Source organism: Babylonia areolata, chromosome 28 (genome assembly GCF_041734735.1).
Source record: "Babylonia areolata isolate BAREFJ2019XMU chromosome 28, ASM4173473v1, whole genome shotgun sequence".
Taxonomy (NCBI): Eukaryota; Metazoa; Mollusca; class Gastropoda; order Neogastropoda; family Buccinidae; genus Babylonia; species Babylonia areolata.
Window position 1 is genome coordinate 16,372,486 of NC_134903.1, and position 12,500 is coordinate 16,384,985.

General features: G+C 43.2%; 2 protein-coding genes across 2 annotated transcripts in view; both read right to left on the reverse strand.

The window, feature by feature from the left end:
* LOC143301995 (uncharacterized) overlaps positions 1–5,355 on the reverse strand; it is a 253,776-nt gene extending 248,421 nt beyond the window's left edge. Inside the window, exons 1-3 of the mRNA XM_076616479.1 lie at positions 5,141–5,355; positions 4,174–4,249; positions 2,923–3,369 (exon numbers count right to left, since the gene is read on the reverse strand). Of these exons, the coding sequence (XP_076472594.1) occupies positions 2,923–3,369; positions 4,174–4,249; positions 5,141–5,355 (738 nt within the window). The remainder of the gene's footprint in view (positions 1–2,922; positions 3,370–4,173; positions 4,250–5,140) is intronic.
* A 579-nt stretch (positions 5,356–5,934) lies between these two features.
* The window catches only part of LOC143301996 (uncharacterized), a 36,208-nt gene continuing 29,642 nt past the window's right edge, over positions 5,935–12,500 (reverse strand). Inside the window, exons 3-4 of the mRNA XM_076616480.1 lie at positions 7,630–7,837; positions 5,935–5,987 (exon numbers count right to left, since the gene is read on the reverse strand). Coding sequence (XP_076472595.1) covers positions 5,935–5,987; positions 7,630–7,837 — 261 coding nt within the window. The remainder of the gene's footprint in view (positions 5,988–7,629; positions 7,838–12,500) is intronic.

Sequence of the window (12,500 nt, forward strand, 5' to 3'; positions counted from 1 at the left end):
CTTCTGCTTGATGTATACACACGAAGTGGGTTCAGGCATAGGCAGGTCTGCACATATGTTGACCTGGGAGATCGGGAAAAATCTCCACCCTTTATCCACCAGGCGCCGTCACTGAGATTGGAACCTGGGACCCTCAGATTGAAAGTTCAACGCTTTAACCACTCGGCTATTGCGCCCGTCAGTTTCAGTTTCGATTTCAAGGATGTATCAAAGCGTGTAGGAATGATTATTGCATGCTACACCACATCTATCTGTTGTTGAGGGGAGAAGAAGAAGAAGAAGAAGAAGATGATGAAGAAGAAAGAAGAAGAAGAAGATGAAGAAGAAAGAGGAGGAGAAGAAGAAGAAGAAGAAGAAGATGATGATGATGAAGAAGAAAGAGAAGGAGGAGAAGAAGAAGAAGAAAGAGGAGGAGGAGGAGAAGAAGAAGAAGAAGAAGAAGGAGTAAATGAAAAAAAACATGCGTCAAGGACAGGTCAACAGTTCATGACCTCAAGGGAATTAACCAGGTGACAACCCCAAACAGTCTCAATAATTGTCATAAACTGATATTCTGTAACGCATAATCCACCACACCGCTGTCCGCAATGCTTTAATCAGATTAATAATAATAACAATAATAATAATGATAATAACACGCATCACCCAGAGCGAAAACAAAAACCTGTGAAACAGCACCTCCAGTAGTACTCTTCTATACCTAAGACCATAATTATTCGTCATGGACATAATTTTATGTTCTTTCAGACTTTTTTTTTTCCTTCTATTTTTGAACTATCTCGTTGTATGCAGGTCATGGAGTAGGGTTGTTGTTTTGTTGTTTGTTTTTTTTTGCTGGTGGGTTATTTTGTTTTGTTGTTGTTGTTGTTGTTGCCTTGCATTTTGACTATCTCCCCTTCTTTCCTTGTTCTCTCAGTTTCTGTGAAATGAAAGTTTCACACAATGAACTAACCACTGATCTTCTTCTCTACACTCTTCTACAGCACCCCCTTTTTTTTGCACACACACACACACACACACACACACACACACACACACACACACACACCCCTCACACACACACACACACACACACACACACACACACACACACACACACACACACACAACACAACACAACACAACCAAGTAACGACGACAACAACAACAACAACGACACCACCACCTCCACCAAAAACAAGGACGACGATAACAACAACATCAACAACGACACACCCAACACCGACAACAACAACAACACCCAAACAACAACAACGACAACGACAACATCAACAACACTCCCAACAACAACAACAACGACGACAACATGAACAACATCAACAACAATCCAAACAACAACAACGACTACAACAACGACACCCCAAGCAACGACAACAACAACAACAACGACGACGACAACAACAACAACAACCCAAACAACAACGACGACTACAACAACACCCCAAACAACGACAACAACACCCCAAACAACGACAACAACGACGACAACGACAACAACAACAACAATGACGACAACAACACCCCAAACAACGACAACAACACCCCAAACAAAGACAATAACAACCCAAACAACGACAACAACGACGACAACGACAACAACAACAACAATGACGACAACAACACCCCAAAAACGACGACAACCACGACAACAACGACGACCACAACAACACCCCAAATAACGACAACATCCCAAACAACAACAACAACAACGACAACAACACCCCAAACAACGACAACACCCCCCCTAAAAAACAACAACATCCAAACAGCAAGAACATCAACACCCCAAACAACAACAACGGCAACACCCCATACAACGACGACAACGACAACAACAACAGCCTCAAACAAACCCTTGTCTGCCTCTTCACAAGAGAACGAAACTGACCACCACCATCACCACCACCAACAACAACGACGACAACAACACCCCAAACAACGACAACAACAAGAACAATATAAACCATAACAAAACAAAACAAGAAAGGCAAGGCCTTCAAGACTCACTTGTGATACACTTAAAAAAAAAAATCAAGCTATTTATGTATTGAGTATAATGCATTTACTGTTTTATTTATATTTTTTGTATTCTCTAAACTTGGCACTTTGATCTGATATTCGACCCAACAAAAGATCTGTCATTATCATTTTTTGTTCAAACAGGAACTTCTTTTGCTAAGCATGGAAGTTTTATTTATTGCAAACGTTTTGGTGTAGACAGTAGAACAAGGGAAATTACTCTGCTGGGGAACTCAGTTTGCTTTAAACTGATCTTTCTCATCTTAAACATTACATTTTTAAATTATACTCAATACATAAAAAGCTTGGATTTTTTTTTAAAAAGTGCATCACAAGTGAGTCTTGAAGGCCTTGCCTCTCTTGTTTCAAAATGTAATGTTTAAGATGAGAAAGATCAGTTTAAAGCAAATTAACTCCACTAGCATTACAGAGTAATTTCCCTTTTTTACTATCTGCACCAAAACGTTTGCAAAATAAATAAAACTTCCATGCTTAGCAAAAGAAGTTCCTGTTTGAACAAAAAATGATAATAATGACTGCTCTAGCTGTTGGGTCAGAATATCAGATCAAAGTGCCAAGTTAAGAGAATACAAAAAATATAAATATAACAGTAAATGCAGTTTGCATATAATTAAGCTTCATTCTTTATTTTTTTGTGCCCATCCCAGAAGCGCAATATTGTTTTAAACAAGATGACTGGAAAGAACTGAATTTTTCCTATTTTTATGCCAAATTTGGTGTCAACTGACAAAGTAGTTACAGAGAAAATGTCAATGTTAAAGTTTACCACGGACACACAGACACACACACACACAGACAACCGAACACCAGGTTAAAACATAGACTCACTTTGTTTACACAAGTGAGTCAAAAAAAACAAACAAACAAACAAACAAAACTCACTCTTGACTGCCTCCTCACAGGGGTACGAGACTGATGACCACCACTGGCGGCAGGGGTAGAGGGTGGCAACCCCGGATCACCAGACCCCCCCACCTCCTGGGACTCCCCTCGCTCCAGCACGGGCGACATGGCCGACGGCTGATCCCCGGCCGAAAATGACCCCGCCGAGCCACCACCGGCAGAGGGCCTGCGGGAATAGGCAGAGGACGAAGAAGAAGAAGAAGAAGAAGAGGAGGTGTGTTGTTGTTGTTGTTGCTGTTGTTCTGGGGGTACGTCCTGAGAACCCTCGGTCGTTTCTCCCCCTCCGCCTCCTCCTCCTCCCCCTCCCCCTCCTTCCTCGCCTTCTGGGTTGTCGGCTAGGTTGGCCATGAGGTCCGGCCCCTCCGGGTGGGCGATCTGCTCTAGGGCCGCTTCTAGGGTGCGTTGGGATCTGGTCTTTTGGGCGTCCTGTGTTGGGGTGTGGGAGGGAAAACATCACCAGCATCATCACCATGACATGGCGTGAGAAAGGAATAGAGAGAGAGGAAGAGAAGAAATGATTGAATATATTGAGGATGGCAGGTAGGTCCACTGAGCTGAAGGACAGATTGAGCAGAGAAAGAAGGAAAGGAAGGAAGGAAGGAAGGAAAGAAAGAAGGAACGCACTAAAAACCGAAAGAACTTTACAGGAGGAAGGAAAAAAAAAGGAAGGAAGTAAAGAAATAAAGAAGAAAGACAGGAGAAGGGAAGGAATGAAGTAATCAAGGAAGGAAAAATGGAAGAAAGAAAGGAAAGAAAGAAGAATGAAAAGAAAGAACGGACAAAAAAGCGAATAAACGAAAGAAGAATAGAAGGTAGAAAGGGAGAAAAGAACAACAGACGCAATGAAATTGAACGGAAAACAAATAGATAAAAGATGGAAAGAAAGAAGGAGAGAAAGAAGGAATAAAAAAACAACAACAAAAAACAAAAACGATGGAAGATGTGAAGAAAAGAAAGTAAGGAAAAAAACAAAAAAACAAACAACAAGAGATACACACACACACACACACACACACACACACACACACACACAAAGGACTACACTCACATTCTTTGAAATCAAACAACAATAATAACCTACAACACACACGCACACACACACACACATACACACCCACACATACACACACACTCACTCACACACACACACACACACACACACACACACACACACACACACACACACACACACACACACACACATCACACATCACACATGACTACACTCACATTCTTGGAGAAGCTCTTTTTCTTCACTGCTTTCTTCCGTTTGAGTTTTCTCTCTACTTCACTTGGAGAACGGTTTCTGAAACAACACACACACACACACACACACACACACACACACACACACACACACAGCACACACACACACACACACACACACACACACACACACACACACACACAAAATACACACACGCGCGCGCGCACGAGAAAACACACACACACACACACACACACACACACACACACACACACACACACAGATCGTGAATATTTCCCAGTAACACGTTAGGATGTACTTGTCCCGTGTTTAACAAATCTTAATGTTTTCATGACAACAAAACGTTCTATTATGTTTAATTATATCCTCAGGCACGCACGCGCGCAATCACACACACACACACACACACACACACACACACACACACACACACATTCACACGCAGACGCATATACATATACATATTCACACGCAGACGTCTGCATGTATAGATACACACGCACTCTCTCTCTCTCTCTCTCTCTTTCTCCACACCCTTCCTCCTTCACATAAACAAAACACCCCCCCCCCCCCCCCCGCCCACGCCCCGCTTCCCCCCCTCCACACCCACACACCACACCGCCACCATCACTCCCTGCACCACATCCCCCCCCCCGCTCTTCCTCCTCCTCCTCCCTCCCCCACGCCCCTTCTGTGTCTCTACGAATGAGATGATAAGTGATAAAAAATAAAATAAAAAATATAAAAAAATTCTAGAGAGAGCTGGGCAGGTACAAGTTCTCCAGAGAAGAATCCCCCCCCCCCCCTCCCCACCCCCTCCACCTCAACTCAGTCACGTGTTAATTTCGGCCCTTAAAATTAACCCCTTAAACTTTAATTAAGGCGGAGGAGAGGGGTGAAGGAACGGAAGCAAAAAAAAAAAAAAAAAAAAGAAAAAAAAAAAAAAAGAGCTTATCAAAGGGAACTAACCTCTTAAACTCCTTGCTGGGCTTCTTGACGAAGAGTTGCCTCCCATCCAGAGAGTCGTCATCGTGGTCGCGGGCCCTGTCCTCTTCACTGTCGCTTTCTGCTGGGGAGCGGGAACGGGTGCGGGGGTGGGTGCGGGAGTGGGAGGGGGAGGGTGGGTGTTGGGGGCCCTGGGTGCCGCCTCCGCCACCTGTTTCCGTCATCATCATCGTCGTCATCGTCATCGTCATCATCATCGTCGTCATCGTCATCATCATCGTTGTCATCGTCATCATCATCGTCGTCGTCGTCATCATCGTCGTAGTCGTCGTCGTCATCATCATCATCATCATCACCACCAATACACAGACATCGGTCACTGATTACTCTGTGTGTGTGTGTGTGTGTGTGTGTGTGTGTGTGTGTGTGTGTGTGCGTGTGTGTGTGTGTGATCGTCATTGTCATCATCGTCTTTTTGTTGTTGTTGTTTGTTACTGATTAAACAAAACATTATTATTATTATTATTAGTAGTAGTAGTAGTAGTAGTAGTTGTACAACTACTATAACTACTATTGTTATTATTATTTTTATTCTCCTGCTTGATCTTGTTCTTGTCATCATCATCATCATCAGTAGTAGTAGTAGAAGCAGCAGTTGTAGCAGTAGTAGCAGCAGTAGCAGCAGCAGTAGTAGTAGTAGCAGCAGCAGCAGTAGCAAGAGTATTATAATTATGATGATTATTTATTTATTTATCTATCTATTCATTCGTTTGTTTATTCATCTATACATTCATTCATCCATTTATTTGTTTGTTTATCTAGTAGCTGATCTGCAAGGGTTTCATGGACGCTCTTTGCAGCTTTAAGTTTGCTAAGAGTTAAGATTATGTTCCCAGTAGGGAAATACTGGAGGCTAGCTACCCACTATCTGTCAATCTTAGGGTCCCGGGTTCGAATCACGGTGACGGCGCCTGGTGGGTAAAGGGTGGAGATTTTTCCGATCTCCCAGGTCAACATATGTGCAGACCTGCTAGTGCCTGAACCCCCTTCGTGTGTATATGCAAGCAGAAGATCAAATACGCACGTTAAAGATCCTGTAATCCATGTCAGCGTTCGGTGGGTTATGGAAAGAAGAACATACCCAGCATGCACACCCCCGAAAACGGAGTATGGCTGCCTACATGGCGGGGTAAAAACGGTCATAAACGTAAAAGCCCACTCGTGTGCATACGAGTGAACGCAGAAGAAGAAGAAGCTACCCACTATAATAACCCCCACGGGCCGAGGGAAAAGTTTTAGGACATATCTGATAGATGAGGTAAGCTTAGGAAAGGTATTTTCATAAGCGGTATGTACATATATATATATATATATATATATATATATATATATATATATATATATATATATATATATAATATGAATGGGTGGCTGAATCATTGCTACACTTACGATGCTATAGACATAATTTTAAAGGCCCTTTTCTCTCTCCCACCCCCCTTTTTTTCCATCTCTCTCTATCTCTCTCTCTCTCTCTCTCACTCTCTCGTTTTCTTTCTTTCATTTTTCACTCGAATAGGCTTCCCCAAAGGGCTAAGAGTGTTCATTCAAGATTTTTTATTCATTAAACAGACTGTTTTGTGCTTTTTTATTTTTTTTTTTTAAAAGACGGGGTGTATGGGTGTTGTGGTTGGTTTCTTTTCAACGACGAAACGTTTGGTTGACAGTGTAGAGACTGAATGTCTCTCCATGTAGGGGGAAAATTTACACGGCTTCTCATTTCTTTAGTTTCTTTTTCTTCTTCTTCTTCTCTCTTCTTCTTCTTTCTTTCTTCTTTCGTTCTTTGTGCTCTCTTTAAATGCTACATATCCTCCTTTCCACCCACTTTAACCCCACCCCCACCCCACCCCCAACACCACACACACAAAAGATTTCAAAAGAGTGAAAAGAGGGTGAGCGTATCTGCATACGAAAGAGAAAGAAAGAGAGCGATTTAAACGAGAGAAAACGTGGGAGAGAAAATGAGAGAGAGAGAGAGAGAGAGAGAGGGGGGGGGGAAGGGAGACAGAGAGTGACACAGAAAGAAGGTAGAGAAGGGAGAGAAAAGAGAGAGAGAGAAAGAGAGAGAGAGAGAGACGACGGGGTGGGGGGGGGGGGGGGGGGGGAGGGGGGCGAGGGGGGGATAAAAAAAGAAACAGAGTTGACAGAGAGACAGATACAGAGTAGGGGCGGGGGAGTGAAGGAGGGAGATATAGATGGAATGAGAGAGAGAGAGAGAGAGAGAGGAAAGAAGAGGGAGGGAAGGAGACAGACAGACAGACAGACACCGCCACCACCACCACCACCACCACCAACCCTACACTCACAGCCTTCCACACCCCCCTTCACCCCCCCCCCCCCTTCCCCCCAATACACACACAAACACCCACACACACAAACACCCACACACCTCACTCTCTCGCCCCCCCCCCCACCCCTCCCCCCACAACAACACAACCCTGACGATGACTGACCTGCACTTGCACTGGTGCTGGTGCTGGTGGTGGTGGTGGCGGTGGTAGTTCTCTTGGAGGGGGAGGAGGGGTTGTTGCCGTGGTGGGCAGAGTCTAGGACGAGGTGGCCGGCGTATTGCGGCTGCCTATGGATGTCAGTGTCACACTGGCGGCACAGAAGCAGGGGGAGCTTGTTGTTCTCCTCTGTGCACTGAGGGTGGTGACACACCTGCACACCCACACACACACACACACACACACACACACACACACACACACACACAAGAAAAGTCTGCAATTAATTCAGAAGACGTAGACACACAGAAGATCGTAAGTCCATACCCCATCTGGGAGATGAATAAAGCACATTTTGATGTTAATCACACTGACATGAAAAAGAATGAAAATCCGAATATCATGGCAACGGAAGTCCGAGTACACCTTCAAAATAGATACTGTGATCATTTACAGAGCTACACGGACGGCTTACTATTAGACAATGGCCAAGCAGGTTCAGCTTTCGTAATACCAAAACTGAAAACGGAAAGATTATACTATATTGGTAAGAATCGTTCAATATTCACTGCTGAACTAATTGCTGTTCTTATGGCTCTAAATCATATTCTTGATTTTCCAATTTGCCTTCTACAAGTCTTATTTTGCGTTGATTCCAAATCTGTATTATGTGCTTTAAACTCATCAAATTGTAAGAACAAATCCAAAATCACAATAGAAATCAGCGACATTTTACATCTTTTAAGCTTGAAAGGAACACATATTACGTTTTGCTGGGTTCCTTCACATCTTGGTATTCTCTACAATGAATGGGCTGACAGTGCTGCAAGAAAAGGAGCAAAAAACGAACAGGGAACCATAGAACTTTATCTGCCTCTGTCTGTACAAGAGGGTTATCGAATACTAGAAAAAATATCGTGGAACAAAGTCAGAGAATTATACCAGGAAAACGGCAAAACTTTAAACCGTAGTGTAATTAATGTTCAACAACCGGGAACTATCAATCAGTCAAATACATACCGTAATTCAATAAGATTAAGGCAGAACCATACATTATCAAACAGGATAAAACTGAACGCTTTTATAACTAAGTTCAGCAAAGCTGTTAGATGCATATGTGGAGAACATATATCTAGCAATCATGTAATATTCGAATGTCAGAATCTAAAATGTTTTTTTTACCAGACTTCCCCAAAAGTTCTTTTGAATGTGTTATTAACAATTCCAATATGTTATTTGCTGTTGCAGAAGGTTTGCTGCGTAGTCCAATAGGACATTTGTTGTAATTGTTTGATACTGGCGTTTATAACGTTTCCATTTTCCCTAGCGTTGTCTCTCCCTATTCACCCTCCACACATACACACACTTTTACCCCCACTCTCTTCCCACAACCCCTACCCCCACATTTTTTTTTTTTTTTCGTCTAATATCACTTCAAGTGGAAAGACGTTAAACTGAAGACAACACACACACACACACACACACACACACACACACACACACACACACACACATAGAGAGAGAATGCCAACACGAATACTTTCTTCATTTTAGGCACACAGCCCCTCATGTGGAGTGATGGCTTAGAGGTAACGCGTCCGCCTTGGAAGCGAGAGAATCTGAACGCGCTGGTTCGAATCACGGCTCAGCCGCCGATATTTTCTCCCCCTCCACTAGACCTTGAGTGGTGGTCTGGACGCTATAGTCATTCGGAGGAGAGACGATAAACCGAGGTCCCGTGTGCAGCATGCACTTAGCGCACGCAAAAGAACCCACGGCAACAAAAGGGTTGTTCCTGGCAAAATTCTGTAGAAAAATCCACTTCGATAGGAAAAACAAATAAAGCAGCACACTGGGGGAAAAAAAAGAAAAAAAAGTGGCGCTCTAGTGTAGCGACACGCTCTCCCTGGGGAGAGCAGCCCCAATTTCACACAGAGAAATCTGTTGTCATAAAAAGAACTACAAATACAAATGAAAGGGTGTACAAAGGAATCATCTACATCAGATCATTTATGCTGAAAGGACAACAAATATTTACATGATGACTCATGTGACCTCATTTCAGTAAATGACGTATTACTTGGTTATGACGTAGGACTTGTAATTTAAAAAAAAAAAAAAAAAAAATCTTAGACTTTTTCTACTGAAGAAAGATTCGGAAGAGATCGTGGCAATACAACGTCAACGAAAAAAAAAAAGGCCAACAATTGTTTAATTTTTCCTCTTGGAAGGTTTTCTGTATAATTTATTTCATGCAACCAAGACAATTCGGTTAAAATTAGCCTAAGAGGAAAGGTTTTCTGTATAATTTATTTCATGCAGCCAAGACAATTCGGTTAAAATTAGCCTAAGTAATTTTGCAAAGGTGAGCAACGTAGCATGATCTATCTTTATGAGACTTTAATACCAGAAAAAATACTATCATCATTTATGCTGTGTTTCATATAGATTGTATTCTGTTTCTGATAGTTATGTTATGTTATGTTAATAGCTTATGTTTGATTTTGGTGTCAAATGCTATTGCTGTTAAATATTATCCTCTATGCCCCCAAAAGGGGCCAAAGGACGAAATATTCTTGATTCTTAAACATACAAGCACATCACAGCCATACAAAAATGTTATACATGCGTATCAACGGTCACATCAAACGAAATTGATGTTTTAATCATAATGATCATCAAGAAAATACAATACTTCTAAATTTAAATGCACTGTACAAGAACACAGACAAACTCCGAATATCACTCTCTCTTATGGACGATACCAACAAACTAATTTTAAAGGCACATGGATTTTTTGGTAACAATTTGAAGGAATGAACTTTTGTCTGATATCACGAAGAGCCGATCAACACAAAACAAAAAAAACAAACCAATTCATCTTCCTTGGCACATGGAGAGAGAGAGAGAGAGAGAGACAGAGACAGAGAGAGAGAGAGAGACAGAGAGAGAGTGGGGGAGAGAGAGTGTGAGAGAGAGAGAGAGAGAGAGAGAGAAAGTGAGAGAGAGAGTGTGTGAGAGAGAGAAAGAGTGAGAGAGAGAGTGAGAGAGAGTGAGAAAGAGAGAGAGAGTGAGAGAGAGAGCGAGAGAAAGAGAGAGACAGGGAGAAAGAGAGAGTGAGAGTGTGTGTGAGAGAGTGAGAGAGAGAGTGAGTGAGTGAGAGATAGATTGAGAGAGAAAGAGAGTGAGAGAGAGTGAGAGAGAGAGAGTGCGTGAGAGAGAGAGAGAGTGAGAGAGAGAGTGTGAGAGTGAGAGAGACAGTGTGAGAGAGAGTGACAGAGAGAGAGAGTGAGTGAGGGAGTGAGAGAGAGAAAGAGAGAGAGAGAGAAAGAGTGAGTGAGAGAGAGAGAAAGAGTGAGGGAAAGAGGGAGAAAGAGTGAGAGAAAGAGAGAGAAAGAGAGTGAGAAAGAGAGAGAGAGAGAGAGAGAGAGAGAGAGAGAGAGAGAAAGAAAGAAAGAGAGAGAAAGGAGGAGGTGGGGGGGCTGGGGGAGAGTGAAAGTGTGTGGACGTGTGGCAAGGTGAGAAGTCGTTACTGTGTTGGTTATGGTTGGGGTATATCATACACACACACACACACACACACACACACACACACACACACACACACACACACACACACAGAGGGAATGAGACAGACAGACAGACACACACACACACACAGGGATTGAGACAGACAGACAGACACACACACACACACAGAGAGGGAATGAAACAGACAGACAGACACACAGACACAGACACACAGACACAGACACACACACACACACACACACACACACACACACACACACAGGGAATGAGACAGACAGACAGACAGACAGACAGACACACAGACACAGACACAGACAGACAGACAGACAGACAGACAGACAGACACAGACACAGACAGACAGACACACACACACACACACACACACACAGAGGGAATGAGACAGACAGACAGACACAGACACAGACACACAGACACAGACACACACACACACACACACAGGGAATGAGACAGACAGACAGACAGACAGACAGACACACAGACACAGACACAGACACACACACACACACACACACACACACACACACACACACAGGGAATGAGACAGACAGACAGACACACACACACACACACACACACACACACACACACACACACACACACACACACACACACACACACACACACACACGAGTTGTACAGGCCCATGATAAGATATGCACAGCACGCATCAAGACACATGTTGATGAACAACGCCAATGATACATGTATACGCCTCATCTCTCTCTCTGTGTCTCTCTGTTTCGCTCTCTCTCTCTATGTCTGTCTGTCTCTCTCTCTGTTTCGCTCTATATCTGTCTGTCTCTCTGTCTGTCTCGCTCTCTCCCTCTCTCGCTCTCTCTCACTCACTCACTCACTCTTTCTCTCTCTTCTTTTTTCTCAATCTCTTTCTCTCTCCATTTCTCTTTCATTCTTTCTTTTTTTTTCTCTCTCTCTCTCCCCCTCCCCCTCTCTCTCTCTATCACACATATATACATACAGAGACACAAACAGACACAGAGATATACAGACACACAGACACAGAGACACACAGACAGACAGAGAGACACATACACACACAAATACACGCACGCACTCACACACACACAAATACACGCGCACACGCACACACAAATACACGCGCACACACACACACAAATACACGCACACACGCACACACACACACATTCTCTCTCTCTCTCTCTCTCTCTCTCTCTCTCTCTCTCTCTCTCTCTCTCTATCGTCCATAGTTTTACTTCCACTTTACGTCGCTGTCAAATAAATCATGAGAAAAAAAAAGGAGAAAAAAACAAACGCACCCCTAAGAATGAGAGAGAGAGTCCACACA